General features: G+C 43.5%; 1 protein-coding gene across 1 annotated transcript in view; it reads right to left on the bottom strand.

Annotated features, from left to right (window-relative positions):
- Window positions 1-24,960, bottom strand: part of SAE1 (SUMO1 activating enzyme subunit 1) — a 73,040-nt gene that overhangs the window by 29,463 nt on the left and 18,617 nt on the right. Inside the window, exons 3-6 of the mRNA XM_082863263.1 lie at window positions 24,760-24,933; window positions 22,434-22,576; window positions 20,858-20,957; window positions 9,608-9,713 (exon numbers count right to left, since the gene is read on the bottom strand). Of these exons, the coding sequence (XP_082719389.1) occupies window positions 9,608-9,713; window positions 20,858-20,957; window positions 22,434-22,576; window positions 24,760-24,933 (523 nt within the window). The remainder of the gene's footprint in view (window positions 1-9,607; window positions 9,714-20,857; window positions 20,958-22,433; window positions 22,577-24,759; window positions 24,934-24,960) is intronic.

Raw genomic sequence — 24,960 nt, 5'->3', positions numbered from 1 at the left:
AAGCAAGGCGCTGATCTTATCTCTGATCGGCACCCATCAAGCTCCAACCTCGCTGTGCCATGGTCTCTGCACCACTGGCCGCCTGCAAGCACTGCTTCTCTGCCGGCAACACTCACCTCCCTTTACCACCTGGCCAATACCGATTCTTTAAAATCCAGCTCAGATGTCTCCTCCTCTCTGAAGACTTCCCAACTCCCCAAAGAGAGCCAGACCCTCAGTTCCCTGAGCTCCCATAACAGTTTGCTTTTGATGGTAGAATAATTCACACATATTGAAAAACAGACCAGCACAACACGACAGCTTTGTCAATAGCTCTCTGTTACAGCTCTCCTCACAAGGAGAATTATTTGTGATTGAGTTTTGCATTGGCAAGGAGATGACTTCTTCCCGTGACGATTCCCAGGCACGGGATCTGACACATATCAGGTGCTCCAAAAATGGTCTAAGATTATTTTCATCTTTAATTCTGTGGCTCAGAAATGGCCTAAGTACTTTTCCACGACTCGTCAGAACAGACTGAGAAAGTTAAGATTGCCAAGGATTCTCTGCTAAGCAGTTCACATCTTGAGATCAAGCCCATTTCTTCCTTGCTCTGGACTAAACCTGTGTGTTATTATTCATGCTGGTAAGTGAATGCTGTTTCCATACTAGACCCGATATTTTTAGCACTCCTGTTATGATAAACTCACAGTAACCTCAAAAAGAACAAATCAAAGTCAACTTTTTGCCACAGGAAACCAGCTCACACTTCATGTTTTGCAACATGCCATGGGAGAATAATAAAAAGATGAGACCTTTGGCTCACAGATGGTGAGGCTGACTCTCAAGATGGTGGAAAAATGCAGCAGGAAGCGTTTGGTCTGGCCACCATCTTATTAAGTAAACTGGAAAAACACTCAACACCCAAACAAGGCAAACACATGCACATGGACGACACACACACATGGACGGCAGGGCAGCTGCTTCACAATTCAGTTGAATGGGGCAGAAAGAGCCATCTACGTGCAAGGGGCAGGCCAGGACCAGGGTGCCACTGGGATCAAAAGCCTGACAAGTGCTCGGGGAAGCAGGCAGGAAAGAGGAGCCTGCAGGGACACTAGTGGGCAGGCTGCTCTCTCTCTAGGGTGAAGAAATGACCAGACAAGCAAACCAGTCACTCATGCAAAAGCTATTTATCGAGCACCCATTTATTTATTGAGCACCTACTAAGTGTTCCATTAGGCAATGGTGAAACAAAGGTATTCTCGTGTGTATCACAGCCAAGCGCCCTGACTTCATGAGGAATTCCTAAGGTGCCATCAGGTATATTAGTCACACTTCCAGAAAGGCTCTTGGGAAAAATTTCCAAGGACTGAGAAAAACTGAAAACAATCTACATTTGATGAGACTGGTCACAAATGATAGTACACTCAAAGAAATACATTTTGCAGCCAACAAGACAAATGAGGTCACTCTATATATGCTCCAAGATCTCTTCCAAAGCAAACATGAAAACTAGAGTACTGCCTAAAAAAGTTGATTATTCAAGTTGGATATTTCCCAAGGCCATCCCACAGCCTGAAGTTATTGGGTTGGCCAAAAGGTTCGTTCGGTTTTTTTCTGTAAGATGGCTCTAGTAGCACTTAGTCGTCTTTAACTTCATTAGAAACAATTTTGTTAGCTTGTATGTGACAGCTGTCATATCAGCGTGCATTTTAAAAAAGACTTATCAAAATTGGTGAATTTTTGTGTAGCCATTTTAATACTGAAGATGGAAGAAAAAAGCAACATTTTTGGCATACTATGCTTTATTATTTATTTCAAGAAAGATAAAAACTGAACTGAAATGCAAAAAAAGATTTGTGCAGTGAATGGAGAAGGTGCTATGACTGATCGAACACGTCAAAAGTGTTTTGCAAAGTTTTGTGCTAGAGATTTTCTCACTGGACGTTGCTACAGAGTCGGGTAGACGAGGTGAAGTGCAGAGAGATCAAATTGAGACGTTAATTGAGAATAAGCAATGTTGCACCACACAGGAGACAGCTAACATACTCAAAATATCCAAATCAAGCGCTGAAAATCATTTGTACCAGCTTAGTTATGTTAATCGCTTTTATGCTTGAGTTCCACATTAAGTTAAGCGAAAATAACCTTCTTGACCGTATTTCTGCACGCGATTCTCTACTTAAATGTAATGAAAACGTTCCGTTTTTAAAACAAATTGTGACGGGTGATAAAAAGTGGATACTGGGGCTTCCCTGGTGGCGCAGTGGTTGAGAGTCCGCCTACCGTTGTAGGGGACACGGTTCGTGCTCCGGTCCGGGAAGATCTCACATGCCGCGGAGCGACTGGGCCCGTGAGCCATGGCCGCTGAGCCTGCGCGTCCGGAGCCTGTGCTCTGCAACAGGAGAGGCCACAACAGTGAGAGGCCCGCGTGCCGCAAAAAAAAAAAAGTGGATACTGTACGGGCTTCCCTGGAGGCGCAGTGGTTAAGAATCTGCCTGCCAATGCAGGAGACACAGGCTCGAGCCCTGGTCCGGGGAGACCCCACATGCCTCGGAGCAGCTAAGTAAGCGCTTGCACCACAACTACTGAGCCTGTGCTCTAGAGCCCGTTAGCCACAGCTGCTGAGCCCGTGTGCCACAACTACTGAAGCCCACATGCCTAGAGCCCACGCTCTGCAACAGCAGAAGCCACTGCAATGAGAAGCATGTGCACTGCAACCAAGAGTAGCCCCCGCTTGCCACAACTGGAGAAAGCCCGCACGCAGCAATGAGGACCCAAAGCAGCCAAAAATAAATAAAATAAAATAAATAATTAATTTTTAAAAAGTGGATACTGTACAATAATGTGGAATGGAAGAGATCGTGGGCCAGGCGAAATGAACCACCACCAACCACACCAAAGGTCTTCATCCAAAGAAGGTGATGCTGTGTATATGGTGGGATCGGAAGGGAGTCCTCTATTATGAGCTCCTTCCGGAAAACCAAACGATTAATTCCAACAAGTACTGCTTCCAATTAGCCCAATGAAAGCAGCACTTGACGAAAAGTGTCCAGAATTAGTCAACAGAAAACGCATAATCTTCCATCAGGATAACGCAAGACTGCGCGTTTCTTTGATGACCAGGCAAAAACCGTTAACAGCTTGGCTGGGAAGCTCTAATTCATCCGCCGTATTTACCAGACATTGTGCCTTCGGATTTCCATTTATTTCGGTCTTTACAAAATTCTCTTAACGGAAAAAGTTTCAATTCCCTGGAAGACTGTAAAAGGCACCTGGGACAGTTCTCTGCTCAAAAAGATAAAAAGTTTTGGGAAGATGGAATTATGAAGTTGCCTGAAAAATGGCAGAAGGTAGTGGAACAAAAGGGTGAATACATTGTTCAATAAAGTTCTTGGTGAAAATGAAAAATGTGTCTTTTATTTTTACTTAAAAACCAAAGGTACTTTTTGGCCAACCCAGTAGAATGTTACCAATGTTTGACTTGAATAACAAAATCAAGGCCACTTTTTAAATTATATCAATTTCACGTAGGAGCTGGGACCTGCGCTCAACTCTGGTAGTCCCCAAAGCCCGTCTTTTTCCCTGACACAAGACTGCCCACTACTCTACTTGGACTACACTTCCACTGCTATGGCTGACCATCAAAACTGGCTGGGCAAAACTACAGTTAGACCTTAAGACAAACTGGAGGACATTTTGTTCAAATTCACGAAACAATTTCCAGAAATTTTAAAAAGAAATACACTTAAAATGAGTAAATTTTCTGGCATAAATCACACCTCAGTCAAGTTGTCAAAAGTACAAAAATTAAAAATACAGAGACACAAGGAGGAACTTTTATTTTATTAGAGTCACTGACTACCTAGAATGAGAAGAGATTTTAGAAACAGGCAGATAACTTAGTCCTATCACCTTACAGGTGAGGAAACAAAAGCCTAGCAGCAAACTGACTTACCTGACTCAAGTCGCAAAGACAGTTGACGGCAAGTATATTTGGCAAAAGGCAACTTCAGGCATTGGAAGCTACTATGCTCTCCTAGATAACCAATGAAGTCAAATTACAGGAGAATCTCACAGCTAGTTATATGAATGGCCCCACATCAAATCAAAAGAAGTATTTCTTTTTTTTTTTTTTTGTTTTGCGGTATGCGGGCCTCTCACTGCCGTGGCCTCTCCCATTGCAGAGCACAGGCTCTGGACGCGCAGGCTCAGCGGCCGTGGCTCACGGGCCCAGCCGCTCCGCGACATGTGAGATCTTCCCGGATCGGGGCACGAACCCGTGTCCCCTGCATTGGCAGGTGGACTCTGAACCACTGCACCACCAGGGAAGTCCCAAAAGAAGTATTTCTGAATATAAGAATAAGGTGATACCATACACAAAAATAATCTCAGAATGGATTAGAGACCTAAATATAAGACTGGACACTATAAAACTCTTAAGAGGAAAACATAGGAAGAACATTCTTTGACATAAATCACAGCAAGATCTTTTTTGATCCACCTCCTAGAGTAATGGAAATAAAAACAAAAGAAAAGAAATGGGACCTCATGAAATTTAAAAGCTTTTGCACAGCAAAGGAAACCATAAACGAGACGAAAAGACAACCCTCAGAATGGGATAAAATATTTGCAAACAAATCAACGGACAAAGGATTAATCTCTAAAATATATAAACAGCTTATGCAGCTCAATATTAAAGAAACAAACAACCCAATCGAAAAATGGGCAGAAGACCTAAATAGAAATTTCTCCAAAGACATACAGATGGCCAAGAAGCACATGAAAAGCTGCTCAATATCGCTAGTTATTAGAGAAATGCAAATCAAAACTACAATGAGGTATCGCCTCACACCAGTTAGAATGGGCATCATCAGAAAATCTACAAACAACAAATGCTGGAGAGGGTGTGGAGAAAAGGGAACCCTCTTGCACTGTTGGTGGGAATGTACATTGATACTGTCACTATGGAGAACAGTATGGAGGTTCCTTAAAAAACTAAAAATAGAACTACCATATGATCCAACAATCCCACTACTGGGCATATACCCAGAGAAAACCATAATTCAAAAAAGACGCATGCACCCCAATGTTCATTGCAGCACTGTTTACAATAGCCAGGTCATGGAAGCAACCTAAATGCCCATCGACAGACAAATGGATAAAGAAGTTGTGGTAAAAAAAAAAAAAAAAAAGAAGAAGTTGTGGTACATATATACAATGGACTATTACTCAGCCATAAAAAGGAACAAAACTGGGTCATTTCTTGAGATGTGGATGGATCTAGAGACTGTCATACAGAGTGAAGTAAGTCAGAAAAAGAAAAACAAATATCGTATATTAACGCATGTATGTGGAACCTAGAAAAATGATACAGATGAACCGGTTTGCAGGGCAGAATTTGAGACACAGATGTAGAGAACAAACGTATGGACACCAAGGAGGGAAAGCCGTTGGGGGGTGGCGATGGTGGTGTGATGAATTGGGCGATTGGGATTGACATGTATACAGTGATGTGTATAAAATTAAGGGCTAATAAGAACTTGCTGTATAAAAAAATAAATAAAATTAAATTAAAAAATTAAAAAAAAAGAAAGAATAAGGTGATATACTCAGAAAGTCAGCTTAATACTTACAAGCTGAATTCTGGCAGAAGTCTAAGCTGCCGGCAGGACCCAGGGAAAGAGATCACGAGAGCCATTTCCCTCTACTTCCAGAAGCTTAGTCCAGTCCCTAGTCAAAGGAGTTAATCAAATATACACCAAGAGCAAAACTCCCAGACAGCAAAGCAGGCCCTCATGCTCATTGAATTTGGAACACTCCTTATACTTCCAGTTGCAGCACCTCTGGAAAGACACACAGAGCTCAAAACGACCCAAGAGGGCAAAAAAAATATCATCAGGAATATGCATATGACGCCACACAAGAAAAGTTAGGACATGTCATCTGCTACAAAGAGAAAAGCCCAGGAAAGGCTATGTTGGATATCCAAAAAACTCAGGAAGAACACTGGGGATGGTGTGAAAAGAACTAGATCCTGGAAGAATCAGGAGACTTGGGTTTTAGACCTAGGCCATGGGGAGTTACTTCCCTTCTAGGCCTCATTCTTATAAGGAGAGAGTTAGCTTAATTTGTAGTTGTATGCCAAATCAGAGAGGGAACTGCAGGCAGTGCTGTTTAAAGGATCCCAAGGCTATGAGAAAAGTGGCTGGCCAATGATAAGGCCTTATTAGCCACATCTGCCACAGGTAAGGGATGGAGGGGAGAGTGGGAAGCGCACAGCTGCCAGCCTTGGTCTAGACGGTATGATATGTGGGGCTGCCTCCTTTTAAAATTTTCTATTACAGGGACACTTCCCTGGTGGTGCACTGGTTAAGAATTCACCTGTCGGGCTTCCCTGGTGGCGCAATGGTTGAGAGTCCGCCTGCCGATGCAGGGGATGCGAGTTCGTTCCCCGGTCTGGGAAGATCCCACATGCCGTGGAGTGGCTGGGCCCATGACCCATGGCCACTGAGCCTGCGCTCCGCAACAAGAGAGGCCACAACAGTGAGAGGCCCGCGTACCGCAAAAAAAAAGAAAAAGAAAAAGAAAGAATTCACCTGTCAACTCAAGGGACACAGGTTCGATCCCTGGTCCAGGAAGATCCCACATGGCCATGGAGCAACTAAGCCCATGCGCCACAACTACTGAGCCTGCGCACCTAGAGCCTGTGCTCTGCAACAAGAGAAGCCATCGCAATAAGAAGTCCACACACCACAACGAAGAGTAGCCCCCACTCGCCACAACTAGAGAAAACTCGCACGTAGCAATGAAGACCCAACGCAGCCAAAAATAAATAAAAAAAATAAATAAATTTATATATATATTTAAAAAGCCTGCAAAAAAATAAAAATTCTCTATTACAAAACTATACACATAAAAATGGTTAAGATGGTAAACTTTATGGTATGTGGTTTTTACCATAATAAAGAAATATTCATAATTAATATGACTATTAATTATGAAGGGTTTTTAAATTAATTTTTATTGGAGTATAGTTGTTTTATGAACATAGTTTCAATCACCAAATCCTAAGCCCTGGAACTTGAAACTAAAAAGATAATTAGTACCATTTAGAAAGAGAAGTAAACCAGTGTAAAGCAATTATACTCCAATAAAAACGTTAAAAATTTTTTTTTAATTAAAAATAAAAAAAAATTTTTAAAAATAAAAAAGAAAAGAGAAGTAAACATATGGAGTATATTATCCAACAAAGTGTCACAGGCAAAAAACTAAAATCCAATAGGATTGCTGCTATGATAATACTTACTCAAGTATGGAATTAAGGGTAAATTGAGGGACTTACTTGGTGGTGCAGTGGTTAGGAATCCGCCTGCCAATGCAGGGAACGCGGGTTTAAGCCCTCCTCTGAGAAGATCCCACATGCCGCAGGGCAACCAAGCCCACGCGCCACAACTACCGAGCCTGAGCTCTGGAACCCACGAGCCACAACTGCTGAGCCCGCGTGCCACAACTACTGAAGCCCGCGTGCCTAGAGCCCATGCTCCGCAACGAGAGAAGCCACTGCAATGAGAAGCCCGCGCACTGTAATGAAGAGAAGCCCCCGTTCACCGCAACTAGAGAAAGCCTGCGTGCAGCAACGAAGACCCAACACAGCCAAAAAAATTTTTAAAAATAAATAAATTTTTTTAGAAAAGGGTAAATTGAGTCAATCCTAAAATTCTACTACACAGTTGCGAAGTACCTCCCACCTCCAAGCACATAACTATATTAGGTCTCTAGGACTTGCTGTATGCTAAGCCCCTGGCGTGTGTGTCATGCAAGCCTCACAAAAGCCCTCTGAGGCAAGCGTTATTAACACCCCCATGGTCAGAGGGGAATCTGAGGCAGCCTCAGGGAATTTAAGTCTGTGGCTCAACATCACTCACCTAAGAAAATGACAGCGCCAGGACTGAAAGGCAGGTCTGTTTTGATTCCAGAGCACTAGTTCTGAACTGTGTACCACTGCCTGCCATCTGGGTCACAATATTAAAGCTCCTGCTTCTGCCTCACGACCTGTCTACGCCCCAGCCCCTTGTAACTTCTGATACTGATGGTCAGCAGAATCTATCTGGATTCAATAAACATTTTCCCCCACACTGTCTCCAGGCCATTAGTTTTGCCTCCCCATCTCAATGATGGGCTCCTGAGGGCAGGGGTGGCCACATGCCTGTGTCTTCATCAATCTGTACCTTTTAAAACGCCTGTAAGTGGGGGTACAGCAGCTGCTTCATGTGAATGTGGTGAGGATCCAACGAGCTAATACCCACAGAGCACTGAGAATGGAGCCCGGATGTTTTCATTACCTGGGACCTCTAACAGTATTTAATTAATTAGACTTCAAAGACCTGGGCTGCTCTTTTGCCATCTGCATTCTGCGTCCTCAGGCAAAACACGAGCCTCTCTGGGACTCTGTCTCTTCATCCCAAGAAACCAAACTGCGGATAATTCCCACCTTGTCCACCTCATAAGCGAGCTGTGATGATGAGACGGACAAGAAAATACTCTGGAAACTGCAAAGGGTTAGATCGGGATTTCTCAACCTCAGCACTATTGACACTGGCAGCCAGATAACTCTTGTCGTGAGGGGGCTATCTTGTGCCGTGTGTCATAAGATATTAAACAACATCCTTGCCCTCTCCCCATCCCACCCCCAGTCATAACAACCAAAAATGTCTCCAGACACTGCCAGTGTTCCCTGGAGGACAAGACTGCCCCTGGCTGAGAGAATCCTCAGGTTATGGTAAACTCAAATACCGGTTGACTCCTTTTATAAGCAGCAGTTAGAAACGCTCAGGCTATACCCCAAACCTTTCCAAATTAATAGCTGTTTACTGAGGGCTTTCTATGTGCCAACATGGGCGGGGGGAAGCTGGGAAGCACATCCCCAAAAGTACAAAAATGTCGAGGTGACTTTTTTTGCTCTTTTTCTGGTATTTTCTATAACAAATATGGATTATTTTTACACTAATTAACAAACCGATGTTATTTATACACTTACTTGGCTTACTGTGAGAACACGAGTAACCTTAATCTCTCTGTGCTCAGTTTCCTTGTCTGTGAAGTAGGGATAGTAATAGTATCAACTCCCAATGGCTCTTGCTAGTAAGCACTCAATGTTTATGATTATTATTATAAAAATAATATTAAAAAATAAAAGTGCCAGGCACAAGAACACTAAGACGCCAACCAATACCTAGCTAATGCTCCCTGAACACCAGCAATGATGGTGAGAGTGGGGAAAAAGACTTCAGGAGAGGAAGACTGGTTTTAAGGCCCAGGAAGAACTCTGAAGAGGGAAAGCAGTGATGAAAAGAGCTTGATTTATGGCACTGTTATCTCAGGCTCAACTTTAGAGCGCAGTTCACTTCAACAAATAATAAAAAAAGCAAAAATCTTTAAGAAACCAGAGGTCAGTGACAGGCCTCCTCTCCATTCACTCTGTTGTTCTAAGAGGCCACTGAGAACCAGCTAAGGGGGAACTCCACTCACGGCAAACCTCAAGAAACCTTCTGGCCTCTGCAGCCACATCTGCAGAAATCAAAGCACAAATCGCGCGCTGGGAAGCTCTGCTTCCAGTCCTCACCTTGAAGGAGAAAGTAATCTGGAGTTGTGCGCTTGAGAGCTGCCTTTGCTTTATCACTGCTCCAGTCCACTTCCAGCGCTTCTTTGATGGAGCAGAAGACCACCTTCTGTTGAAAAAAGACAAAATTGCTTAGGGATAAAATATGTTGGCTTTAAATCACAAGGCAGTAACTCTTCACCATTTCTAGGAGAAATGTCATTCTATAAGGTTTACTGTTCATTAAAAGAAGCTGAGGCCCATTCAAATCCAATAAATGTTTATTGAGCACTTACTGTGTGTTCCTCTGGGCACTGGGGACACAGAAATCAACGACATGTACTCCCTGCACTGAAGAAAGACAGAGCAGGGCTTCCCTGGTGGCGCAGTGGTTGAGAGTCCGCCTGCCGATGCAGGGGACACGGGTTCGTGCCCCGGTCCGGGAAGATCCCACATGCCGCGGAGCGGTTAGGCCCGTGGGCCATGGCCGCTGAGCCTGCGCATCCGGAGCCTGTGCTCCGCAACAGGAGAGGCCACAACAGTGAGAGGCCCACATACCACAAAAAAAAAAAAAAAAAGACAGACAGAGCAAAGCTAAAGACCTAGTTCCATTCTGGCTCTTTCTTGAACTCTGGTGATTTACGTCACGGAAATACCTTCATAAGTGACCAAGAATGTGTATCTAAAGATATTCAATAAATTTTCTTTGTATTAGTAAACAGAAACAAACAACAATATTCATAAATAACAGAGAAGAAAAACAAGCAAAGGGGATGGAATGAAACCTCCAGGCTGTGGAAATGGAAATGGCATTTGCAAAAGCTCTGTGGTAGGAGGAAATATGGTTGAAACCTATTAAGCTAAATCAAATTTTCTCAAAAAAATGCCAAGAGACAATTATATTTTTAAATATAAACAACTAAATATGAATGAGAAAATGGTTTTCCTTTCCCTTTCCTAAACAATTAAGTCCAAAAGCCATTTGCTGAGACTGAGGAAGGGCAGGGAAACTGTGTGTGTGTGGAGGGGTTGGGTGGCCTGGTTGGAGGGGACAGAGCAGGTCAGGGTAAGAAGGGCATCCCCAAGGGCAGCAACAGGAGACTGATTACATCCAAGGACTTGATGCAACAAGAAATTACATTGAGAATCTGGGGAGCCAGGTTTCTCACTGTCAGAGAAGAAGAGAATTAGAAATATGGAAAAGGAGAAAAGTAGAATGAAGCCTGTGGTGAGAGTTATTGGCATGAACCCGTTTTCTATATATACAGGCAGATAAAGAAATAAATGTAGATGCAAGTGTTTGTATATGTACACATACAAATATTTACCTGCTGTGTCCACTGAGAAGGTCTAAAAGCAATGATACTCTGATAGCAATGAGCACATCTAACACCTAGATTTTGGTTTCTAATCACCACTAAGAGAAACATTTCTCCTTGGAGATATGACTGATTTCAAAACTGGGGCAGCAGGAACAGAAGAGCCTGAAACAAGGAAAGTCCTCAAAGAATGATGGGCCATGTCAAGAGGTAATAGGAGCCAGCTTAAAGAAGCTTCCACTGGTCAAATCTGAGGATAAATATACTACAACAATTTGAGGATAAAAATAGACTATAATACTTTACGTAAACTATGATCCATTAGTCCACAGACCTACAATTAACTAATTAATAAAGTTTGATAGGAATGGGGTATTTACATATTTTCAAAATACCCCTCTACAGAATACCTATTAGTCACACAGGGAAAAAAAACTGTTTTCAAAGGAGCAGTCTGGCAAACAATCTTACTCATGATCAAAGTTAACATTACCAGTAAAGGGGTATGTGATAACCATGCACCAGACCACAGGATGCAATGAGAAGCATCCATGTTGTGATATTTTTGCCGAAGATGTGTAGCTAGAGTCTAATCACGAGGGAACATCAGATGAACCTAAACTAAGGGACATTTTACAAAATAACTGGCTTAGCAACCTTCAGGTGTCATGAAAATCTAGATGCACACATGATTCTGAACTGGATCCTTTTGCTGTTAAGGACATGATTGGAACAACTAGTGAAGGTGGAATGGGGTCTGAGGATTAGATGGCAGCGACGTACCCATGTGTATTTCCTGATTTTGATGGTTGGTTTCTGATTAAGGAGAACGCCTTGTTTGAGAAAATACAGACTGAAATATTTGGGAATAAGGTGGTAGCACCTTACTCTCAAATTTTTGTCAGTACTAGCTACTTTTACCAAGTTTAAGATGGTATATGTGTGTAAGTGTATAAATAATTTCAAACTTAGAGAGGTGTGCGTCTTTCTTCCTGTCTTCTATACACACACACACACACACACACACACACACACACACCCCAGATATTTTAAAAATAAAAGAGAAAAAAGACAACAAAGGTACAATTTAGCAGGCTAAGTGAACCAAGATCTATCAGCTACCAGGCAGCTTGCTGAAGACCGTAATGGATTTGAAAGATGAAAGTTCAAATTGCTGGTGAAGATAAAACAGTGTGGTTTTCAAGGGGGGCTTTCTGCCTCCCCATAATCACTCCTTTGGTGTCTGGATCCATTGTAAAAGCTGGCATACAAGATGTTTGTACTGCCCTCAAACCTTTTGGTCAATGGGTCTGTTTGACCTTAACAGATAAGTCACGTAGTTAGCGGAGTGACATTTAGTGCCTGATACAGACTTGCCAGACCCTTCTTAACAAGTCTTACAATGCAGATCAAGCCATCAGCAGTATGGTCTGGAAATGCCATCACAATAAGAAAAGTCTTAACCAGGTTTCAGAAACTACCAAGACCTTAATTCAGAATTTTTGTAATTTGTCTGGCAAAGACCAATGCTAAGAATCCACTGATTCGTTAGGCCATTATATGACAAATGAAGGGAAAAAAGTTGTTTTTACAGTCTTAGTCCCAGGCAGGCCCACTGCTAACACTTTCAGGGCCTGAGGGTAAGAGTACAAATGAAAACCCATGTCTACATATTTAGTTATAAATCACACTAATAAGTTATTAAGTATATTATATTCTCCTGCGTTGACAAATAAACCTTCTTCATAACCACCTGGAAGACCAGGTTCAAATTTGGAATTCTCACAATCCTTGGGAGTACTGTGCCAGAACGAGATACCCTGGGAAGGCCGTACCCGCACCCTTTCCCCGCTCTGGCTCTGACTCAAAATGCAAGGGGCTTTGCACTTAACTTTGCAAAAGGCTTTGCCCATCCTTCCCCCCCAAAACATCCACCCCTAGGCCTAGGCATGCAGACATTGTGGCAAGGTCTGTACTCCAGAGGCAGATCAGGGAAGAAGCCCACAAAAGCCCGGGAAGTAGCCTAGGGTTATCTGGGCAGGAGATTCCAGGGATCCAGGTATCCAGAATGTGGTCTAGAACTGGAGGAAGGCTACAAGATCCAGGCAGATGCAGCTCCTTCATCCCATGGGATCCTTACCCTGTGAGGGGAATGGCTGGAGGAAGGCCAGAGTGGGACCTTCTATAGCACCAGGGCCAAGGATAGAGGCCCCTTTCCCTCAACTCTAAGGGCAGAATTAGACTCAGTTCTGCCACTAACTTGTGACCTTAGGCAAATGAATTAACCTCTCTTGGGCCTGTCAGTGGCTGACAACTTTTAGAGAAGTTTCCTGGTATCTGAGGAGGAGACTCCCTGTGGCCTTGTCTTTAATGTGTACCAGCCCTCCAGCCACAGGTGACAAAGCCAGGGGTGGACACATGTCCCAAGCCAGACCCATCAGATTGTTTCTCCTGGGAATCGTGAGTATGAAAGTGGGAAATGGAGACACATTAATGTCAGAGCTCTAAAGAGAAAGGCCAAACCCCTGCTGCCTCTGAGGCTCCCCAGCTGCCCTGGTCTTTCCCCTTCTCAGATCACAGGAGCTACTCCATGCTTCTTGTGCTACTCCAGCCTGCCTTCAATTAACGCCCCCTTTTCTGGTTCAAGGTACCCAAAGTCTACTATCATGGCTCATAACTATTAAAAATAAAACGAAACTTAACCAAGCTGCCTATCGTAGTAGCACAGATGCAAAAGGTGGTGCTTGCCTTACCGACCTCACTGGCATTGAGTTTATAAAAAGCCCGCTCGACGGTGCTTTCAAGGAATGAAGAGCCTTTCAGATGAAGCAGCCAGCAGTGCCTGCCAGGTAGTAGCATCCACCACCCCCCTGAATGAAGGTAACTTTCACACCTCACTCATCCCTCCCGCTCCTCCATGCCCTTGGCTCATGGATCCCTCTGCCTCGAATGCCTAACCCACTCCCCTCCACTGTCCATTTTCTCCCCTGACGATTCTGGGCCTCGAGGATTTCAATCTGAGAGTCTAGTTAAGACTAATAATAAGCCCTCTCACACCGTTAACTGATCCCCTCTCCTCAGATGGGTAGCAGCTTCCTGAGGCAGGGACCACAGTGAAAGGCACAGCATTGAATGGACTAGATTTTCAATAAATACCCCTGAGCTGACAGGACCTACCTGCTTTTCATTTGCCGAAAAGCCCAACAATAAATATAAAGATGAATTCTCCACACAGTCTATCAGCTATCAAATTAAGGGGTTGTGCTGGGCCATTTAGAATAGTGGGAGACTGCAACAGGAAACTGGCTCAATAGATGATGGCAAGGCAAAAAGGGGAAGACGGACACACACAGCCATTCAAAATCGTGTTCTCCAATTGTACATCAACTATATGTCAATAAAAAAATAAACAGAATAGAATAGAATCATGCTCTCCAAAGTAGACATAAAGATTTGAGGAATGCTTATGAAAATATATGGAGTGAAAAAAGGAAAAGAGAATACATATGTATGTCATATATTACATTAGATCATTATACATGTCTTGCATGTACTAATATATATTAATTAGTGCTCTAATTTATTATGTACATGCATAAAAAGAATACTGACATCACTGGGTAACAGGTTCACATTTTCTCAACTTGTTCTGTATTTTCCACATTTGGGACTTGTGAACCTACTTTACTTTTTAGATCAGGCTGAACATCTATAACAAGTGATACAGATCTGGATGTAAAGCTGAATGTAAATCAGAATTGAAACAACTTTCAAACTACAGATTTCTAGGTCTAATTTCCACACCTACTCATGGGAGGCTATAGTTTTCAAAAGCATATTAACAACTGACAACCACAACCCGAGACAGTTTTCACACTCTGCAGAGTGGCAAAAGAGCCTGAAGTTACCAAATGTTACTGTTACATGCTGCTGGGTTTGGAATGTAAATTGAGGAAACTACTTGAGAGCTATTTTTCGGGGTCTGGTAAAGTTGAAGATGTGCACATCCTAAATCTCCTATATCCTAGAGAAATCACACACTTACCCAAGGAGATTATCTATACACACACACACACACACACACACACACACACACACAAAATGACTGCAGCACAATTTGTAAGAGCAAAACCTTATATACCTAAATGCCCATTAATAGGAGAATAAATAAATAGTAATGTTTTCACACAACAAATACTCTATGGTCAAAACAAAAACAAAACAAACAAACAAACAAAACTGCAGTGCTTGCTGTCCAAGAGAACTTGCAATGATGACAAGAACATTCTGCATGTTGGTGCTTTGCAATATGGCTGCCACCAGCCACCTGTGGTTACTGAGCATGTGAAATGTGGCTGGTGAGACTGAATTTTTAATCTATTTTCTATTTCATTAATTTTAATTTAAATAGCCACATGCGGCCGGTGGCGACCATAATGGACAGCAAAGCCCCAGAACCACACACAAACACAGATGGCCTCACAAACGCAAAGCTGCTCTTAAGAAGCACACGGCAGCAAACATAAAACGCAAAACCGACTTTTAAGAAGTTAAAAAGCACACCAAACAATTCTATGTTACTTGGAAAAACAAACACGTGCAGTGAGAAGAAATGCCCAGAATAAGAACCACAACTGACGACAGCGGGTGCTCATGCTGGCGAGCGATAACCAGGGGGCCTCGATCACATCAGTAATGTTTTATGCTTTAAACTGGGTGGTGGGTACATGGTGACTAGCTCTACTATTCTTAATTTCATTTTTAATTTATACCTACAACACCACCTAATAAGCTTTATTCCACTGTTTAGATTTACAAACACATGACAAAACACCATGCCAAGCAGGGCTATATCCACCCCTCCTGGATACCTTATTAAATCCACACAAATGTACCAGCAGCCCTGAGAAGACAGAGAAAGAACACCCAGATTGGTACAACAGTACTGGGAACGTTCTGGTTTTTAAGTTGGATAGTATTTGTTTTACCGTTATGTTCCATAACTTGCAATGATGTCGCGGGATTTTTGTATATTGAGTATCTCTCTCTCACTCTCACACACACACATACACACAAGACTAGACTGTGCTGTGATGATGGGAGGGACTCCTCTTCCTCATCCGTAGAGCCAAGAAACTTCTCTCAGGTGAGACAAGGCACCACCAGCACCCACCCCACACTCCACAACTGTCCTACCTGCAAAACCTACTATCAGCAGTCCACCAAATTCTCTGCGATTTGCACCCTGCACCTCCCTGCCTGCTCCCCTCACCCGAACCAAGTGATTCTCTGACAATTTAGTTTTGAACCTCTCTGGCCTGCAGGTTCTGGTCTAGGCAACCCAATGACTTACTTTTACATATTCCTAGCCAAGAACCTTTTCTTCTTTAAAAGTCTGTTCTCTCAGCTCAGCTCAAATAACCTAAACTATGAGAACTAATGTACTACAACATTAATCCATTTATTTGATCACAAAGAAAGTTAACTGAATAAATCCTTTTTACAATGACAATAATCTCCTCCAGAGCTGGGTCACATTATGATGCTTGAACAGCCACAATTACACTGAACAAACATTTCCTGGGGACCTCCCTGGTGGCGCAGTGGTTAAGAATCCACCTGCCGGGCTTCCCTGGTGGCGCAGCGGTTGAGAGTCCGCCTGCCGATGCAGGGGACACGGGTTCATGCCCCGGTCCGGGAAGATCCCACATGACGCGGAGTGGCTGGGCCCGTGAGCCATGGCCGCTGAGCCTGCACATTCAGAGCCTGTGCTCCACAACGGGAGAGGCCACAACAGTGAGAGGCCCACGTACTGCAAAAAAAAAAAAAAAGAATCCACCTGTCAATGCAGGCGACACAAGTTCGAGCCCTGGTCCGGGAAGATCCCACATGCCGCAGAGCAACTAAGCCCGTGAGCCACAGCTACTGAGCCTGCGCTCTAGAGCCCGCGAGCCACAGCTACTGAGCCCGCGAGCCACAACTGAGCCTGCGTGCCACAACTACTGAAGCCCACGTGCCTAGAGCCCGTGCACCGCAACAAGAGAAGCCACTGCAATGAGAAGCCGGTGCACCACAAAGAGTAGCCCCCACTCGCTGCAACAAGAGGAAACCCATGCGCAGCAAAGAAGACCCAAGGCAGCCAAAAATAAATAGATAAATTTATTTAAAAAAAAAAAATCACCTGAACACAAGTGTGCGGGGTACCGCACTAGGAACAAAGCAGCGAACAGAACTGCCCAGCCCGTATGGAGCTTCAACTCTAATGAGGGAGACCCTGACAAGTAATCTGAGGTGTAACCAGCATTACAAATCAACGTGCCACAGGAAAGAGGAGGAACTACACTAGTCAGTCATCAGGAATGATGCTTTAAGGATGGGGGTGAGAGGAGGATGAGAGAATTGTCAACAAATTGCTCACAAAGGGGGAAATCAAAATAATGAATCACTCCTCAACTGTGGAATTTCACAACTAATTCATGAAAAAAGGATTACGGTGCCCAAATTAGTCACCCACTACATCAGAAGCAGTGGTAAAATTAAATCTGTGGTTTCTTAGCATGTCAGAAGCAAATCCTACTTTATGTTTAATCTTTAAAGAGCTATTATGGAGAGTACCCACCACCAGGCATCTATCTACTCCTATCGGGCAGCCCCCTAACAATAAAGAAATATGAGCAGCAGCACGGGAGCACGCTGGCGGCTTTTTAAAGTTTTCTGGAGTGATCCCAATTTTCACATACTTCATCCCACCATCCTCACAAAACTTCAAGTTATCCTAGAAACTCCAAGGGGATTCACCTTGTGGGTGGTAAGGTGCGCCTGTGCCCTTCGCCACTGCCTATGCTCTCTCCCCACTTATTCCTTCCTTCTTACACTGCTGTGTGATCTTGGGTGGGATTCCTTAACTTCTCTTGGCTTTAGTGTCAGCTGTAAACGGAGACAAGAGGGCTAATTTGCTTCCCTGCACCCAATACAGTGCCTTGTCCACAGCAGGCATTTTGCAACTCGCAGATACAGCAAGGGCTTGCTGCTTGGAGCGAGGAAGCCAGAGTCACTCCGTCTCGACAGCTGTGCCTTTTCTTGACCCTATTTCCTGTGACTGGATGCCGGTCCTGGCTTTGGTGCTTGGCAGACTGTCCTTCACATGCCAACTCGAACAATTCTTCCTCTGGGAAGCCTTTCCGGACACTTCCTCATCACAAAACCACTGCAATCTCCTTTATCTACTGCATACTAGAGCCCACATCAGGTCTGTGCCCAACACCTGTTTCTGACGAAATCTGTCTCATCACTTCTCCTGGGCACCAAAGGAAGCAAACAATCTACTACTGCATGCCTATCTCTGGGCTGGGCATTTTCCCACTGCCGTATTTATCATGATGGCACAGGTGCTAGAAAGGCCCAGCCAGTGTCTTCCTAGACGGTGTGAAAACCACAAGCTCTGTTTTTCCTCTTTGTTTTTTAACGTTTCTAATTTAGGAGCACAATGTGTACCTTGAAGCAAAAGTGGCTTTACAACACTGGGTTGAGCCTAAGGGAAAGGGGGAGGGGAAGGGAACCCTAACCAGAAGCCTTTCACAGGAAACGGGAAGTGGTTGCTTCCCCACCCCCATCCTGCACGCTGAGCATAACCCAACTAGCTGAAAGGGCAGAATCTAAATCAAGGGATTTTTGAATTGGAGGAAAACTTCGAAATCGTGGAGCAGTCACTGCCAAAATGGAGTCGGCGCGTTATTGCAAGGCGGCAAAGCCAAGGCCCAGACCCTGCTCAGCCCGGTCCCCCCACAGCGCTCTCGGTGAGGCTGCACAAAGACAAGGTTTGGAATCCCAGGGATTGTCATCAGGAATGCACTGAATGCCTTGGAACCTTAAGGGCTCAGGGTTGGAATCCAAGCCTGAATTGTCCCAGTGAAACAGCTGACTAACAATGTCAGCTGGGGAATATTTTGATACCTTCAAATTGGGCCCCAAGTAGGAAGAGGCCACACAAAGAGCTGTGTGACTGAAGAGCCCTAGGAATGGTACGCAAAGGCCGCCGAGTGCCTGCCAGGGCTGCCCACATTCTCCTCATAGCTAGCTAAAGTGGCTCCCAAAAGAGGTTTCCAGATCTGCCCCAGTGGGCACCATCAGAACTGACTCCCAGGAAACTTCCAGCTGTGAAGGGCAAACAAAGCTAGGGCTCTCTGCATTTGAATGTGAAAGACCTGCCTCAATCAGAGAAGGCCCTTAAGCCATAAAACCCTTCACACCAAGGCCAAGTGTCACACTTGTAAGAGGGTGTGATTTATAAACTGACAGCACCCACAAAGCTGCTTTTGTACTCCTCCCTTAGTTAACAATTTATCTCCCCCACCAAACTCACGGAGCTATTCAGATAAAGCTTGACTGGGCCTCAAAAAGAAAGAAAGAAAGGAAGAAAGAAAAAGACCCAAGTTTTGGCCAAAACACCAATGTTCACTCCGGATAATTATGGTCCTGTGAATAGACACTAAAATTAGGGCTTAATAATTCCTCTGTATTACACTCACAGCATCAAACTATTCCAATACAAACATAAAGAGCAAGGAAAAGAAAATCTCCAACGCAGCCTTGCTGGAAACTCAAAAGAGTTCCACTTTTGTGGTTTTCTGCAGTCTCTTTTGTGGTTTCTGCACTCTTAGAATCCCCCCTTTAGAGCAGTTTTAACTCGACGCCCTGACCAGCTGTTTTTCTTTCTCAACATTTAGATCTACAAAGCAAAGAGTAAATAAGGGCTTGGCCATGTCTTTCCTCTCGGTTCAACAAAACCAATTGTGGCCACTTCATCTTGTTTTTTTCCCCATCGCATGAATTCCCTTCTCAAATTCCAACACTAGCTACAAAACCATCATCTGTCTACTGATTCCCTTCCCAGTCCTCTTTCTATAACATGAATTACAGCACCAATCCTAGTAGAGACTAAGCCCCTAACGTAAACTACATTAAAATATATATATATGTATGTATATATACATCTGATAACACTTGTCAACATTGAGACCTTTCTTCTTAAAAGGTTATTTGGTAGGAAAAAACCAAAAACTTTATTTTAAAAAAGCAATTAAGCAATTCAAGTTTAAACTGTCTCCCTGCCCACTTAGGACCTTACTAAATTGTCTATCAATCTGAAAAAAAAAAAAAAAATTTGTATGAGTGGGGGCTTCCCTGGTGGTCCAGGGGTTAAGAATCCGCCTTCCAATGCAGGGGACACGGTTCCATCCCTGGTGGGGAAACTAAGATCCCACATGCCGCGGGGCAACTAAGCCCGCGCACCTCAACTACTGAGCCTGAGCTCTAAAGCCCACGTGCCACAACTAGAGAGAAGTCCGTGCACCGCAACAAAAGATCCCGCATGCCACAACTAAGACCTGACTCAGCCAAATAAATAATTAAAAAAATAGATGTAGCAATAATAAAAGTGACCTAAGTTTAAAAAAAAAAAAAAGAGTAAGGGGCTGTGCTGAGAAACAGTCTTTCTGATGCGGCTCCATCCATCAGAGGTGCAAATCTGCGGCCCACAGAGCAGGTAAGTCTTGCAGGCGTGTCCTCTTTAGTCTCTACAGGGTGGATGGAAACAGCATGCAAAAAGGCTGCCGGTATTAAAAAGTTTGGGACAGAGCATATTAAAAAAATCTTTCTTTCTCATTCTCTTGAAAAATCACATCTGACATCACTAGGTCCACATTCCCTCACAGCAACAGCCGGCTGGCACCAAGCACAGCTGCCCCTTTAAATGGGACAAGCGCTGGCCTAGTCTGTCCAGACTCCCCCCCTTCAGGACTACATGCTTGCTTCCCTTGCTGGCAATGGTTATGGCCCATTGCCTACGAGCCCCAGGGCTTCTGACCCTTGACACCACCCCTCTCCTCCACATACCTTTTTTTTTTTTTTCCCAGAATTTTTATTTTTTTTATTTTTTATTTTTTTATCCACATACCTTTTTGACCATGGTTGTCTCAGATGAATCAAGTTTGGCTCTCTTGGTATCAGGTCCATCTTCTACTCCTTGACTAACTTTGGCAACTTTGGTTTTCTCCCTAGAGGGTGAAAAGGGGAGGGAATCGAGTTCTACCCTATGAATCATGCCATGAGAACAAAAAGAGCATCAGTGGCTCACTGAATAGGATGGTGTTTAAGAGCAAAAGCTCATACAGATCTGGCTCAAATCCCAGCCCGGCCACTGACTACCTGATGCTTCACTGACCTGCTATGTGGGAATAATAATCCCTGAAGAATTATCAGAAGAAAAATAACAAATTGCTTAGCACACTGCCTAGCACATAGTATACTCTCAGTAAACTTTGTAAATGTTCCACCTGAATCATGAAATAAAGAGCTGAACTCAATTCCTCCTCTCTGCCATGGGGAGCTCACATTAAAGTAATCTGGCCTTCTTTTCTCTACTGTGACTTCTTTATCCATTTATAAGGTGCCCAAAGAACTAGATTTTCTTAAAGTCATAAAACATAAGAGATACAAGAGGGCTTCCCTGGTGGTGCAGTGGTTGAGAGTCCGCCTGCCGATGCAGGGGAGGCGGGTTCGTGCCCCGGTCCGGGAGGATCCCACATGCCGTGGAGCGGCTGGGCCCGTGAGCCATGGCCGCTGAGCCTGCGCGTCAGGAGCCTGTGCTCCGCAACGGGAGAGGCCGCAACAGTGAGAGGCCCACATACCGCAAAAAAAAAAAAAGAGATACAAGAGATTTTGAACATGTTTGTCCTTCCCCCATCTCGACTTTACAGGCAAGAAACTTGCAGACTGGAGAAAGTTCAGTGACTTGCCTAAGAAGCTGAACGAAAGAGAGCAGTTCTTGACTCTTGGTAGGAGGCTTCACCTACCACACAGGGTCTCTCTTTACCTCTCATCGGCAAGGGTGGTGGTCAAAAGTTACAGCCCCAAAACCAACTCTTGTAGTTTTACAGCACTGGTATCATCTGCCATCTTTCATCTAGAAGCTACAGGTTCAAAACACTGCAGGTCTCACTATGTGAGAATCACCACGGTCTGGAACCTCAATGTTCAAAATGAGAGGAGGTCTGTTTGTTCTGCCAGAGCAGTCTCTAGACCTTGGAGCTTTTCCAAGGTGGACTCTGGCTGAGTGTGCCTACAGAGCTGCCCATCCAGCTAGTACTCATTTTACCATCTCTCAACCTGAACACACGCAAGCCCCAGCTGGGGAACAAATGTTTACAATCCGAGCAGGTTCTCCCTGAATAGAAAGTGTGGCTTCACCACCTGAAGTCCAAACTGATCAGATACCCACATGCTGTGTTTCGATCACCTTAGAACTGCTTTCCTCATGCTCTAGAGGAGACCATCAATTTGGAAGGCAGGGGCCACATCTCCTATAATTCTGAGCACACAATCTATATACTCAGTAAGCTGTTAATGAATTGGTTTCCCAAAGTTCTAAGTATTATAGTTAAATACTTCCCTTAAATGGTTCATTTCCTACCAGTAAATAGAACTACATTTTGAAAAGGCGTTATGTTCTCTCCTCCTCTCCCCAGACTTACTCTACAAATTCATGCTCTCCGAGATTGGCAAACGTGTATCCGTGGTAGCCAAAAACATCTCCCGTAAAGAACTTGATGCTATTTTTGTGACAGATCTGGTCAACTTTAACTATGATATCCCTGGAGCAGCAAGTCAGACATACCTGCAGAAAGAATGAAAGTGGTTGGGTGTGAGTTGTGCAGACTGTGAATCACCGCCCTGATGTCTAAATACACCTTAATGAACAGTCTCTCTGGGCATGGCTAAAGCCAGTTTCAAACTGGTACAACAGGTTCTTTGGATGCTATGGTTAGAAGACAAAAGAAAAGTTGCAGGTTTCAGTGTGTAGAAAATGTAAATCATGAGACAGTCACTTCACCTTCTGCAACCAAAATGAAATGTGTTTAGCTATTAAGTAAAAGGCACTCGATGAATTTATTTCCCCTAAACCATGAACATATATAAACCACATTTCACAGTTTTCAGGAAAAGGAAAAGACAATAATATAACTTAGAGGAAGTTATTTCTAAATCATTAAACCTATTAATATCTGAATAAGCTACAGCAAGAAACAAAACCAGTTTTTTAAATTTACCCAAAGGTCATGTTTAAATACAAGGGCATTTTTCCCCCTTCTTTTGACTGATATGTTAAGATAAAGAAAATAAACAAGTCCTGTTGAGATTATTTTTCCACAGTTTTCGATGTGAAACTTTATCTGAATTTAAGGACAAAAGAAAAGGTTACAGCCCAAGTGACCTCCCATTCAGACTTAGACAATGAGACGGTGATTCACTCAGTGGAATTATCAATGTTGCTCTGAGGCCTCTAAGTTGCGTTCCAGTAAGTTGAGGTATTAGAAATGGCTAAGTTTTACTGCACAGAACACGACCTTTCGGGAGAAGCTTTGTGATCAGGGCCAAGAAGACAACTTCTAAATTGCACATGTTTTCTTCTGAACATAGAAAGTTGGAGAAGAAATTTCAAAAGGATTTTCATTTGATAAACCTCTTGCTGTTGTCTGGCAGCCTGAATATTGAAATAACGCTCACAGAGCAACGCGTGTCTCTGCTGCCATTCAAAGGATGCAGTCACCCGAGTTAAAGTCAAATCTAAAAGATAAGACAGGTGCAGCTGAACATGCAATCAACTGACCGAATGGAGCCCTGCAGTCAAAACTGAGCGTGAAAACCTATGAAGACCAGTCAAACGTGGCTCAAATATGAGGAAGTCACGCCTGCCCTGTGCACATGCGTTATACAAGCAACAGCCCCATGCTTCAGTTCTAACAAAGTTTCTAGTTGCTAGAAGTTCAAAGGACACCTAGAGTAAACCAAATGTGGTTACTACGGATAAAGAAATGAAGAGATGACTTATGTCCAAATGGAAAATGTTCCAATACCTGGACTTACAAAACAGAATAAAAAAAATTTTTTAAGGGACAAGATGCACAGATGATCCATCATTCCAAGCCCACATTTGAACAGATGCACATATGAAATACAACAGTGTGAAAAACAAAACTACCAAACCCAAATTCTAACCTCTCACGTAATGGGCCCTTCATTTAAGAAACAAGTAGATCATCTGTGACTATTGCACGGTTATCCAACATTTGTTAAGCTTTTCCAGGGTACAGGGAGCCATGTCTGAAAGGTCACAGACACTGAAACAGAATTTAACTTATCCTTTCACCTCTGCAAAGATTTGGCAGTGTAATCAAATGAGGCTGGATATGCCTCGTTTGGCTTAATACTACAGTGATTTTGTCTAGTTAACCATGGCAACATGGTCAAAGTGGCTGTGTGCAAGAAAGAGACAGAGACAGACCAAGATCAGGTGTGCTCTTTTTAAAGACAAAACACAAGCTGTAGTTTGGTATTTCTAACAACAAAAAAAAGACTCTGCTACAGATATTCACCAACTTGTTAAGTTTTCAGAAGAAAACATTTGCAATAAAATGTATAGAACCTATGTGCAAAAATTCTGGAAGGAAGACAAAACACCAATGATAAAACCTGGTCTTGGGAAAAGTATGCCCAAAGAAGAAACCAAAAGGCAGCAACTCACAAGCAGCCAGCGCAGATTCAACAGACTGGATCTGCCTACCGACACACTCAGCATACTAAGGCAATACACTAATAAGGCATATACACTAAGGCAATATAAGACTTCAATCTACTAGGGCAATATATTAAAACTAAAGAATGAAACAGCTTCAAAACTTACTTGGGAAAAAGCTCAGATTTGAGATTCTAATGCGCCAGTGTACCTAGTATACATACAACTAGTGCTTTAATTTGCTGAATTCCTGAAGCAGATTTTACATTCTCTATGAAACTTACAGCATCAAATTGCGTGAAAAACGACTCAGGTTTCTTTTCTATATTCTCAGTGTCCACTTTCACATCCACCATGGGGTTGAGATTCTGTGCGCGCTCCAAAGAGGCTTCGGCCCTGTTTCGGCCAACAGACCCAGTACGGATCAGGAACTGGGCTCCGGGGTCTTCTGGAGATACCTAGGAATAATAATTTTTTTTTTAAAT

This window comes from Leucopleurus acutus, assembly GCF_964270905.1.
Source record: "Leucopleurus acutus genome assembly, chromosome: 20".
NCBI classification, from domain to species: Eukaryota; Metazoa; Chordata; class Mammalia; order Artiodactyla; family Delphinidae; genus Leucopleurus; species Leucopleurus acutus.
The sequence above is the reverse complement of the archived record's forward strand: the minus strand, read 5'-3'. Positions and strand labels throughout refer to the sequence as shown.